General features: G+C 32.3%; 1 protein-coding gene across 5 annotated transcripts in view; it reads left to right on the forward strand.

The window, feature by feature from the left end:
- The window catches only part of TBCK (TBC1 domain containing kinase), a 225,044-nt gene that overhangs the window by 56,156 nt on the left and 156,303 nt on the right, over positions 1–12,585 (forward strand). For 3 of the 5 annotated variants that reach the window (XM_007080937.3, XM_007080936.3, XM_042984075.1), the window contains 2 exons: positions 8,859–8,973; positions 10,959–11,032. In XM_007080937.3, coding sequence (XP_007080999.1) covers positions 8,859–8,973; positions 10,959–11,032 — 189 coding nt within the window. Of the gene's footprint in view, positions 1–2,028; positions 2,108–8,858; positions 8,974–10,958; positions 11,033–12,347; positions 12,371–12,585 lie in introns of those variants that run through there. The other 2 variants (XM_042984074.1, XM_042984077.1) reach the window with 2 other exon arrangements.

A 12,585-nucleotide genomic window follows, 5' to 3' on the forward strand; every position in this document is an offset into this window, starting at 1 on the left:
GTTGGTCCACTTTAAAAAAAAATGTGAATTGGTCTCAAATCAAAATTCTGAACAGTAATAGAATTTTTTTTCATTTTTTTCACACAGTAATATGTAAATAAATTTAAGTGTAATTAAACAAAAACAACTTTAAAATGAGTTAGGGTACAGATCCAAGTGACCATGAGCCACCATAGGTTCTGTCTTAGAGCAAAGTTACAACTTTATGTAGTCGCAAATGCTGCCAGGGCATGGTAAGTGAGATTTATTACCCAGTATGTTTGCACTGTCAATATCAGTAACTATGGCGAAAGAAATGTTTTTGGAGTGCCTATGCTAGGATAGTAGAGCTGCTTGGGAGAAGAAAACATTGATGTTGCCGAAATAACCAGCCAACCCCAGGATCCTCCAATCTTGCTTATCAAATGTTGACTTTTTTTTGTCATAGAGAAATTTAAAAAAAACATTTTGCTGATTTTATTGTGTCATGCAAATAGTTGGAGAGCCCAGTTTGCAGTTTTTGTTAATTTAGGTAATACGGATAGACGATAGATAGATAGATGATAGATAGATAGATAGATAGATAGATAGATAGATAGATAGATAGATAAACAAAATAGTATTATAGAATTTGTTATAGAGACCCTGATTTTTTTGAGAGGGACTTAGGCTTTTTGTTTGTTTTCTTCTGTTTTTACAATTGGCCCGCATTCTGTGCAGGACCAATAGCTCATTGATCTCCATTCAGCCCTTGTTGGTGTTACATTTCCCACTTTATACATTTGCAGACTGAGGCAGGATGAAATTGGAACATTCTCCAAGCAAAGCAAATCAGTGACAGAGTCTCCTGGCTTTATATCTGAACCTCAAACCATGAGATATGCTTTCCATATGTATTTTGATCTTATCAAATTAAGTTTCTGATGAGAAAGGAAAGTTATCTAGTATTCAAGTCGGAAAATTAATTTCCCAATTTTTGTATCCTATTGAGAACTAGTCACATTCCAGATTTATAGCTTTCAACTTTTTTTCTTCTTTGAGTGAGAACTAAATTGTAAAATATGCCCAACATTACAACTTAGGAACAGATGGGCTGATTTATTTCTAGACCTATTACAAAATAATCTTTAGGTAAGCAGTTAATCAATGCAGTGTTAGTTTCAAAACATCTGAATCTGAGGCAAATGAACTATTAAATTTAGCATGGATGGGTGACCTTTCAGGCTAAAATGTGTACCCATTGTGAAGTAAGTTATTTGCTTTCTGAATTCTAAAACTTTTTTTTCTTTAGAAAAAATATGCTCTGTTAAATAGTGTGGCATTTTTAGCAAAATGTTAAAATTTAGTGACAAGTGGCAAATTGTAAGCCAAGGACATTAACTCCCCACTGAAAATGACCCTCTCCAAATTCTAGAATTATAAACCAGTGAACCATTGAAAAATTATATACTACTTGAGTTCTTTTTTCTTGGAGTTACAGAAAGAGACTTTAGGATGAAGATAACAGGAGTACACAGTTGTATTATTTTCTGAACATTAGTCATTAGTATGATATCATTCCTCTTCATTTCTTAAATCACACAGTAGCTAACTAATTTTCATTTGTGTTTATTCTCCCTTAACATTTCACTTCAGGCTGATACCAAGTAAGAAATGTTTTAGACCAAAAGGAAAATTTCTGTGGGAGTGATCAGGTTTTATAAGGTGAAAGAACATCTTGAACTCATAGAATCCAGAAGTGTGTTTCCTCCCTTGGTTTGCTGACAGTATGGGTATTTTGGCTTGTGGAGTGGCCCTTAGAAATATCATGGATTATGGATCAGAGGAAATAGCATGTGTGGTTTTAGTTACCACCTATTATGAATGACTTCCAAATCTATCCCAGCAACCCTGACCTCTCACTTTCTTTCTTGGCCTCTATTTCTTGCAATCTGAATAACATCGCTTGTTGGAAACATTACAAATACCAAAAAGGAACTGATGGTTTGAAGCTGATAGGAATGTGTCCTTATTTTATTTTCTTTTTTAACACCTTTATTGAGGTATAATTGATACCCAAGAAGACTGAAATGTACATATTTGAGTTTGACTTTATGAATGCACTTGTGAAACCATCACTGCAATCAAGGTAATAGATATACTCATCACTGCTAAAAGTTTCCTTGTGTCCTTTTTATTTTTGTGTGTGATAAGAACACTTATAATGAGATCTACCCTACTAATAAAATTTTAAGTGGGCAATACAGTATTGTTAACTACAGGCATTATGTTGTATGGCAGATCTCTTTGGCATGGAACTTATCTTGCACAACTGAAACTTTAAATCAATTGATTTTCCTCTCTCCCCAGTCCCTGGTAACCATTTTCTTCTCTTCCCCAGTCCCTTGTAACCATTGTTCCATTCTCTGCTTCTATAAATTTGACTATTTTTTATATTTTACATAAGTGGGATCAGGCAGTATTTGTCCTTCTGTGGCCAGCTTATTTCACTTAGCATAATGTCCTCCAGATTTATCCATATTGTTGCAAATGGCAGGGTTTTCTTTCTTTCAAAAAAAACCCTCTTAAGTCAGCTTATGAGAAATCTACTTCTTATAAATGAGATTGACACTGTTGATCCATTGCGAGTGTAATATACTTTTTTGAGCTGTTATTTAATTAATGGTTAATTAATTAATTAATTAAGAATTTAATCTTGTTATCTGCACCCTCTTGCACCATCATGGATGTCATTGAATATATTTATTGAACACCTACCTTATAGTTACTGTGATAGATATAGGGATTGCAAGTTGAATAAGCTAGTACCTGCCTCAGGGTACAGTGAGAGAGACAAACCTATATAGAAATTATTACCATAGCATTAATAAGCTCTTCAACTATGTACTGTCAGAATACAGAGAAGTCCAATTCTCCCAGGGGTAGAGCCATCAGATGAGAAGCCATGAAGAATTCTATCCCCCACCCCCCAAAAGAGTTGAAGTGACAGAATAGATCTAGAATAAAAGAAGGATGTCAAAACAGGGCTGGTTGAGATAACAGGAGGCTTAGAAAACAAGGGTCTCAAGGACTTAATGAGATTAAAACGCAGGTCCTCAGAGAAGTATAGGAAATTGTGGTTGAAAATCAGAATGTTTTAAGTAAATAGAGGTTGAACAACGTCTCATTGTGACAAACAATCTGTATTTGGCAATATTGGCTGGAATTAGATGAAAATCTGTGGCTATGTACATGTGAAGCAAGCCAATCCTTATAGATATTAAACCCATGATCTTGGCCTCAGTATGTTTTAATCTGGTAAACTAAACAGCTATAAATAATTTAGGGATGATTGAATCAGAAACACAGTGTAAACTTCCTTTGAAATACATCTGGAAAGGGATAAACAAGTATACTTAGTATTGTACTAACCTAGTAGTTTTGGAATTCATTAAGCCATGTTCGCAATTCAGACACAACCAAGTTGACTCATGCCTAGAAGTTATTGTCAATTGTTATTGCTTGTGATGGTGATGGTGGTAGTGACTTTTTTTTCTTTTTAAATTTTAATCTTACTTTCTCAAGATTTATTTTTGTAGACCTGCTTTGGTCTCACCAATGTAATAAATAGACGTTCATGTTTTCTTTCTCTTATAAGACAGAAGAAAAGGATGACTCTCATCTGCTAACTTAATTGAATTATAGTTGTAATGAAATGCTGTGAATTCAATTGTATTAAAATTATTAGTTTATAAATCTGTCTTTACAGCTATACTGCAGGTTTCTTGATTGTAGAGATCAGTTCTTTCTCTTGAGATCCATGGAACCTAAAAACACAGTGGTATAAAAAAAAAAAAAACCAGTACCAAGCAGCTAATGGCCACTTAATTGATGCGTTTAAATATAAATGAAAGTATTTTAAAATGTCACTTTGCTTTATTAAAAACTATTAATCATTATTTTGAAAGCTACCTTTTTGGCCATATCTATGTTTTTATAATCACCAAAGATTCTTGTGCTCATTAAACTTCTCAGGGTGTCAAGGATAATGGTAACAAAGTAAATGCTACTCTTCTAATCTCTGGAATTAGCAGTAGTAACTGAAAATTTCAAAAGGAAGAGGATCTTTTATAATTTGAAGTTTGATTTACATTTTCTAGATTAGTGATGGATTTCTTTATTAACAAGATTCTGACTTGGGAACTGTAAAGGATGAAGTCCTTTTATCCCCTGCCAACATCTGTGTGTGTGTGTGTGTGTGTGTGTGTGTGTGTGTGTGTGTGTGACAGAGAGACAGAGAGACAGAGAGAATCCCACTCTCTTAGTCTTAACTCCTTCTGGAGCCCATTTTCAGTTAACTGTGACATGCTATTACTATACATATGACTTTTTATTTTGCTGTTGCATTATAATTGCATTAGCTACTTCAAAATAATTATTTTAGAAGACTTCATCATCTAAATTATTGGCAGTATTAGAGAATATAGCTTTAAAAACAAGTAAATATACAGAATTTCACAAATACTGATTCTATTGTCTCATTATAGAAAATAACACTATCTTTTTCTTCTCCTTTATACTTGTATTTTAAAATAAATTTAAAAATTAAATCCTACGATAGGGCAGAAAACCAAATCTGATTTACTCTGATTTAGAAGAGTACTGAGTCCATTAGCTATAATACTCTCAAGTAATAGCTAAGGAAAGGTATGTCATGAGCTTCAGTTTTATATGTTTGAATATTTAAAAATTATTTCAGCATATATGCTCATCAACTCTATAATAGCATGAATGTGCTTTTTGACATGGAAATATTTTCCAATTATATTTTATAATCAGCAAAAACAAGTTGTCAAAATAGAACATGTAGTCTTCTCTGTTCAGCTGTTTGAGAACTGGTTTAATGGAAAAATCACTTTAAAGGTTTGGTTTTAATTTCTTAAGGAAGGCATCTATATTGAAGTAGTGTGCAACTGAGGTCCTCTAGTGTCACAGCTGAATATGGCATCAGCTTTTAAGATTTTGTGAATTATGTGTGTGCATGTTGGAGAAAAGGAGAACGAGGACAAGACAGATTACTATGGTAAACATGACTTATAGAGTCAAATGAGTTTGGAAAATTAAGTTCTTATCTTTTATTTGTTAGTCAATGTCAAGGAAAATTTTTCTTTATTTTTAAAATGAGACAGGTCTGCATTCTTTCACATGCACATATTTACCAGTATCACTATAGTTGTTTTAAAGTTCAGAATCTTTTCCTTTACAAAGTTAGTTTCTTTTTTGAGGCTGTTTAGGAAAACTCTTGTTACTTTCAAATTGTTTTTGTTTCACACATTTCCTATTTGCTTGAGTAGCTGTTGTGGCACTTTAATATGGGGGAAACTGCTTGATAAAGAGAAATTGTTTAAATAAGTGGTTTTTTTTTTTTGTTTGTTTGTTTGTTTGTTTGTTTTGAGAGAGAGCACAGGAGCAAGCAGGGGAAGGGCAGAAGAAGAGGGAGAGAGAAAATCTTAAGCAGGCTCCACACTCAGCTCAGAGTCAGGGCTTGGGGATGACCTTGAGATCATGACCTAAGCCAAAATCAAGAGTCAGATGCTTAACCTACTGAGTCTCAAATAAGCATTCCTTATAAATAGCAACTTTTATTATTTCTTTTTTTACGTACTTTATGAAGAATGTCAGTTTATTGCTTTGTTTTAAAGTATGGCTGGCAACTAAGGATTACCAGACATTTGAGGAAAAAATAGTCTGCGAGAAAGAAAGCCAAGGGAAGTGGGGGAAAAAAAAGCAAATAAAAAAAAAAAAAAAAAACCAGAGACAACCCAGAGAAAATAAAGATAACACCCTTCTTTTCCTCTTAATTATTAACAGAATTCTAATAACTATCTTCAGAGAGATTCAAAAGAATAATGTATCCATAATCAAAAGAAAAGGATCTATTAAAGAACAACTAGAGAACAGAGCAAAGACCTTGGAAATTAAATAGTAGAAGAGATAGGACTAACGACAACTAGAGAACAGAGCAAAGACCTTGGAAATTAAATAGTAGAAGAGATAGGACTAACGGCCAGACTCATAGTAAATAAAACAGAAAGTTGATCTCAAGAATAGATGTAATTGTCACCTGCCCTCTAAGAGTTCTAACTAAAAGATATAGTAGAGGGAGAAAACAAAGACATAACAAATAAACTTTTCCTTGTTAATTCTCCTGCTAATGGAACATTTGAGTCTTCAGGTTAAAAGCCACACCTATTGCTTACTAACATAAATGCACAAATGCCCATACTCTAGATATACTGGACTAAAATTGTAAAAGTCTAAGGATAAAGTGAAAAAGAATCCCAAGCTTCCAGAGGGGAATAACAAGGTGTCTACAAAGAAATTAGATTGATATTGGACTTCTTACTATTAATAAAGGACAATAGAGAAATCTTTTGCCAAGTTTAAAGGCAAGAATAAGACATTTTAAGACCATGCTTTAAAATTTCCTACTCATGCCACCCTTATGAATAATTTTCTCATGGATGTATTCTAAATAAAAATGTAAATACAAAATGAGTAAGAAGTATAAAAATGATGATAGCTGATGATAACCTTCATAATAGAGGTATAATTATGAAATTATAGTATCCATCAAATCCTGATGACTTGATACATTTTCTCTTGAGAGCTAGGGGTTAAGTGGCTTAGGAGTATATTGTTTTCTTAGTTCTACAATGAATATTTACTAATCATAGTATAGCAATGTGACAACCATTTCCCATCTGTCTCAGAGTGAAAGCCAAAGGCTTTACAATGGCCTAAATAGCCTTACATGATCTGGCTCCTTGCTATGTCTCTGCCCTCATCTCCTAACACCTTGCCCTTTGCTCTCTCTACCGCATGCACAGTGGCTTTGTTGCACTTTTTGAACTACTATGCAATCTTCCAGTTCAGGACTTGCTTACTGTGCCCTCTGCCTGAATCACGTATTTCCCAGAGAGCTACATGTCTTTTTCACTTCCTTTAGATTTCTGCACAAATGTCATCTTAGTGATGCCTTCCTTGATCTTCCTTCTCTACATGTAATAGCAACCTGCTATCCCACATTCTCTCTTCCTTTTCCTCCTTAGCACGTAATTACTATGTATCATATATTTACTTGTTTATTTGTTTAGCCTGCAAGAAAGGAATGTAGATTTCTTTTGTTTCATCTATAAAATTCGATAATTTAAAAATAATATAACTAATAAAAATCAGGAGTTGGGAAAGGAAAATGGGAATGTTGTAAAAGTATATTAATTATATCATCTTGCATAGCAAAGACTTAATAATGTTAACTAAAATCTAACCAGCAGAATTGAAAACAGAAGTTGCTAAGGGTGGATACCTCTGGAAAGTCAGACTAGGATGAGAGGAAAGGGATTTTAGCTTTTCATGTCTTGCTCTTATGGATTTAATTTGGAGGAGGGAGTCATATTACAAATATTTTTTGGAAAATTTTCTTCAGCTTACTTTTTTAACATCAGGTTTATTGAGCTGTAATTTACATATTTTAAAATATAACTTTTTTAGTGTACAGGTCAGTCAATTTGACAAACTCAGTAGTGTAATCATCATCAAAATCAAGAACATAACAGTTCTGTCAGGTAAATTTTCCACATATTCTCTTGCAGTCAACCCGTCCCTCTAAGCAAGCCCATGATAATCAGTGATCTGTTATTCCATCTTTTTACTTTAATGTATACCTTTTATTTAATGTGGGTTCCTTATAGCCTGAATATAATTGAGGCTTAATTCCTATGTAATCTGACAATTTTTATCTTTCAGTTTAGATGTTTGCATTTACATTTAATATGATGTTTGATACATCCTAATTAAAGTCTGTTATTTTCTAATTGTTCCATTTGTTCTTTGTTCTTTTTTTTCCTTTTATTCTACCAGCTTTGAGGTTGACTATTTTTTTTATTTATCTTTACTGTTGACTTATTTATACCTTTTTAAAAAATTAGTTTTAGTGATTACCTGTAGATATTAATTTAATTTTTAAAAGTCTAATTTAAAATGTCAGGGGCACCTGACTGGCTCAGTTGGTAGAGCATGTAACTTATCTTGGAGTTGGGAGTTTGAGCCCATGTTGAATGTAGAGATTATTTACAAAAAAACAAAAATCTTTAAAAAAAAAAGCATAATATAAACCAATTAAGATAGATAGATAGATAAAATGTCAAAAAATGAGTAGAAAAGAAATCTATACAAAAATGTTAATATTGATAGTTTGGGGGATTGGGTTTGAATTAGTCTTTCCCACTTTCCTTATATCATCCCTCACTTCCCATGTTAATGGTTCTTGATTAAAAAAAAAAAAATGGAAAGAGATGGAAAAAGAGAGAAACTGGGCATTCCACTGGAAGATGGCTTAGGAAGAATTAAAGAGAAATGTTTGATAAATTGTCAATTGCTGGGGGTTGTTTTGTGGATATGGAAGGTAACCTCGTGTCCATCTACCATAAAATATATTTTAGCTATTTTTCAGGAACTTAGGTATTTTGTCTTGAGCAGGAAAGGTGGTTTTCATTGACTTAGTTCTGCCTTATGTTTGAAACTTCCCAGATAATTTGGCAAAGACAAACCTGTAGAAGGTTAATTGTGCATCGCCAAAATTCAAACTCCCTCCCTGCTGTTACACTTAGAAAACTGTAGGATCTTTGCCAGATCAATTCTGTTGTAATCATAAAATCCAAAATATGTATGTAGTGGATATTTTATAAAATTTATAGATCGTATTTTCTCTGAATAGAAGAGGAATAATAAAAATACAACTCTTTAAATTTTTATAATGTCATTTCATTCTTTAAAACAGGTTCTGTATCTGCTTTGTAATTGTATCTATTGATCTGTGACTTTTTTTTTCTTTGTAGCTACTCAAAGGTTTTGTGCATAGCATTTGAGGTACTTCAGGGTTTGCAGTATATGAACAAACATGGTATAGTACACCGGGCACTTTCTCCTCATAATATTCTTTTGGACCGAAAGGTAATTGTCAAATAATAAATTAAGTAACAAATATTTTATTTGTTAGTTGTGGTTGGAAGCTACTGAAATCAGACCCACTCTATCAGAGGGTCTTTAGAATACAAATATGTTTTAATAATACTCATAATGAAATGGCTGTATGAAAGTGATATACTTGTGGCAGTTAGGAAAAAAACAACTACCTTTATGGGGCACCTGGGTGGCTCAGTCAATTAAGTGTCCAACTTCAGCTCAGGTCATGATCTTGGAGTTTGTGAGTTCTAGCCCCACATCGAGTTCTCCACTGTCAGCACAGAGCCTACTTCAGATCCTCTGTCGCCCCCTCTCTGCCCTTCCTGTCCCCCCTCTCAAAAATAAATAAACAATAAAAAAAACTATCTTTAAATTTTTTAAGTCCATGTGTTTTTTTCACATGCATTATTCCTTTTTCCTCAAGATTCATTTTCTAACTTCATGTTTTGTTTTTCCTTTCATTCACTTTCTGAAAAGTATACATTATAGCTTCCCAGTCCACTCCTCTGAATTTGCTTTCATTTTTAAAAAATGTTTATTTATTTTGAGAGAGAGACAGAGAGAGAGAGAGAGAGAGCACACGCATGCGTACATGGGAGGAGCAGAGAGAGAGGGATAGAGAGAATCCCAGGCAGGCTCCCTTCTTTCAGCACAGAGCTGGATGACATGGGCTCAATCTCATGGATCGTGAGATCATGTCCTGCTCTGGAATCAAAAGTTGGTCACTTAACCGACTAAGCCATCCAGGCACCCCTGAATTTGCTTTCATTTAAAGAAAGCTCTATTGACACAGAGTATTTTTCTGATAGTACAACTGTTTTGCATTTTCTCCTGTTTATTATTCTTCCTCCCTATTTTTTCTTCTTTTTTTTTATTCCCCATTATCTTCTTTATTTACCAACTGTTCATACCTAGTTTCCTTTTTTATTGGAGTACCACTTCTTTACTTGGAAATCTTATGGGTGATTAATAAGAAGCAAGTCAACCTCTGTAAGAGGATTATGGGTAGCAAAATGGTATATTTTCAGGAATAATCATACTTTCATTTTTTCATAAGGATTTAAAATAGCTTTGAAAGAAGTTTGTCTTGGGAATTATTTTTTATATTAGAAGGATTATTATTTTCCTCTGATTCTTTTCTAGACTTTTAATACAATTATGCTATGGTATTAAAAATCATAAAAGCTAAAATGGTACTCATTCATTTCATATTTATGGCAGTAGAGTATATAACCAATCTGGGTTGTTTTGAGATATAAATGTTTTGTAATGCTGAGAAGTAAAGTTCTTGAGAAAAAGAAAAAAAAATTTTAAATCAACTTAATGTGTTTTAAAGCCTTAAATATCTAAAAGGAGGAAAACTTAAGAGACTTACAAAATTTATATTTGTCTTTTATTAAGAATCTCTTGTGATAATTATGTCTTTTTCAAACAATATAAATGATTGTTGGAAATCTAGCAGATTCACTAATATCTTCATGATTTGGTAACTAATACTTTCAAGTTAAGAATTCCCATGTCAGGGTTAAATTTATGACATTATGAATGGACTTGGAACTCCTTGAAAAAAAAAAATTTATCTTGTGAAAATTACCAAAAATGTTCCAAGCAGGGATTCAATACAAATGAGAACATTTCTGCTTTTTTTGTTTTGTCAACATATCTGGAAAATTTTTATATTTTTATAAAAATATAAATTTAATTTTTTAAGTGCTGTTTTGGGATCTATATACAAGTAATATATATGTGTATATCTATACATACATGTATGCATATACATATACATATATTTGTAATGAGTATAAAGCAGGCTTCACACATTGGCAAATAGTTTTTATTATAGTTATGATAAAATACAATTTTTTCTTAATGTACCTCACTAATGGTGATTTCCTTACTTATGATACATAATGATAATTTTTCCTACTAATAATATTAAAATATTTAATAATGTTTTATTATTATTATTGTAGGGACATGTTAAATTGGCTAAATTTGGACTTTATCACATGACAGCTCATGGTGACGATGTTGATTTCCCAATTGGGTGAGGATATGTTTTCTTTTCTTCTGAGTTGTGTCTTAAACTTTGTAATATTTGATGAAATGTGTATTCTGTTAATGGTGATACTGCTTTCTAATAAAAAACTAGCTTTTCTTTCTTAACATATTTTTATCTTCCATATACTTTTAAAAGAGTAGACAATGAGTTTTTCCCAGTATCCAAAATATATCTGATGTTGATATTTCATTGAATTGTCAGAGGCTAATGGACTATTGACCTTCTTTACCTTTTAATGCTTGCTAATTAATTTTATTTCATCCAGAATTAGGTAAAATTAAGGCAAGAAGGCTGGCCAGATTCTCACTTAATGTGTGTTCCTTAAAAGACTGAGAAAAATTGTTCTCATATTATTTTCTACTGTTTCTAAGTTTAATTCCTTGTTCTCTAAGATATAATTGCATGTTAAGACTCAAACTGAGTCATTGTAGGTATCAGAGGTAATAGGGTAGAAAGTCTGTGTTTAAGTTTGGAGAGGTTTATTTGATCACTTCTGATAGAATTTTAATTTATGTTGGCCTCCAAGAAAGGAAAGTTTATTTTATCCTGTTCTCAACTAAATGCTTGTGATACAGATTTTGTGTTGTATTTATTGTGTGGTTGCTTTTTAGACATTTTAATAATATAATTCTTTTATTTTTTGAGTGTTTAGTTTTCACATTATTTTCAATACATAGAAGTTTCAAAATAGTACAAAGAATCACTCTATTGCCCTCACTTAGGTTTCCCAAAGATTAACATTTCACTACTCTTGTTTTCTCTCTTTTTTCTTACACGTATATGTGTATGTTCATATAAGTACTTTTTGTATCATTTAAGAGCAATTAATGCATATGATGGCCTTTTACCCCTAAATACTTCAGTTTGTATTTCTTAAAAAAGGAATTTTCTTACATAACCACAAAACAAGTATCAAAACAAGGAAATTAAAATTAACATAATAGTGTTATCTAATCTAGATATTTTGACCATAATGTTCGGTTGCTTTGTGATTTTTTTAATAGTGCCCATTTGCATTTTGCTCTTTGGGCTCTCTCAAATCAGTTTTGTCACTCCATTACCAAGAATTATGGTTTGGAGTCATGGCGTGTGTTTCTGCAGGAGAACATTGCTTTAATTAGATGTTTAAAAAAAGGGATTCATTTATAATTTATCCTTTTATCTTTATAAAGTAAATTGTAAGTTTCTACCTAAAATTTTTGTTAGTTAGACCATAGCTAATAATCTTAAAATAAATTGCTTAGTCATTCCTTCTTTATTTATTAAGACAACATTTATTGAGCACCTTCTCTTCTGGCTGCTGGATGTGCAAAAATGGATAAGGTAGGTTCTTGTCCTCAAGAGGCTCATTGTTTAATGGGAAAATGTCCTCTTTTGGTGGCCTATTTATAGTAAGGTACAATAAATTAATCATATAGTTTTGTATACCAAAACTTGTGGTCATAGGAAACAAGCAGTTGTTTTCCAAGCATGAAAACTATCTTATAAAAATAGCCTACATTTTATTTGTTTAAAAAAAAAAAACCCTTTGAATGTAA

Source organism: Panthera tigris, chromosome B1, assembly GCF_018350195.1.
Source record: "Panthera tigris isolate Pti1 chromosome B1, P.tigris_Pti1_mat1.1, whole genome shotgun sequence".
NCBI lineage: Eukaryota > Metazoa > Chordata > Mammalia > Carnivora > Felidae > Panthera > Panthera tigris.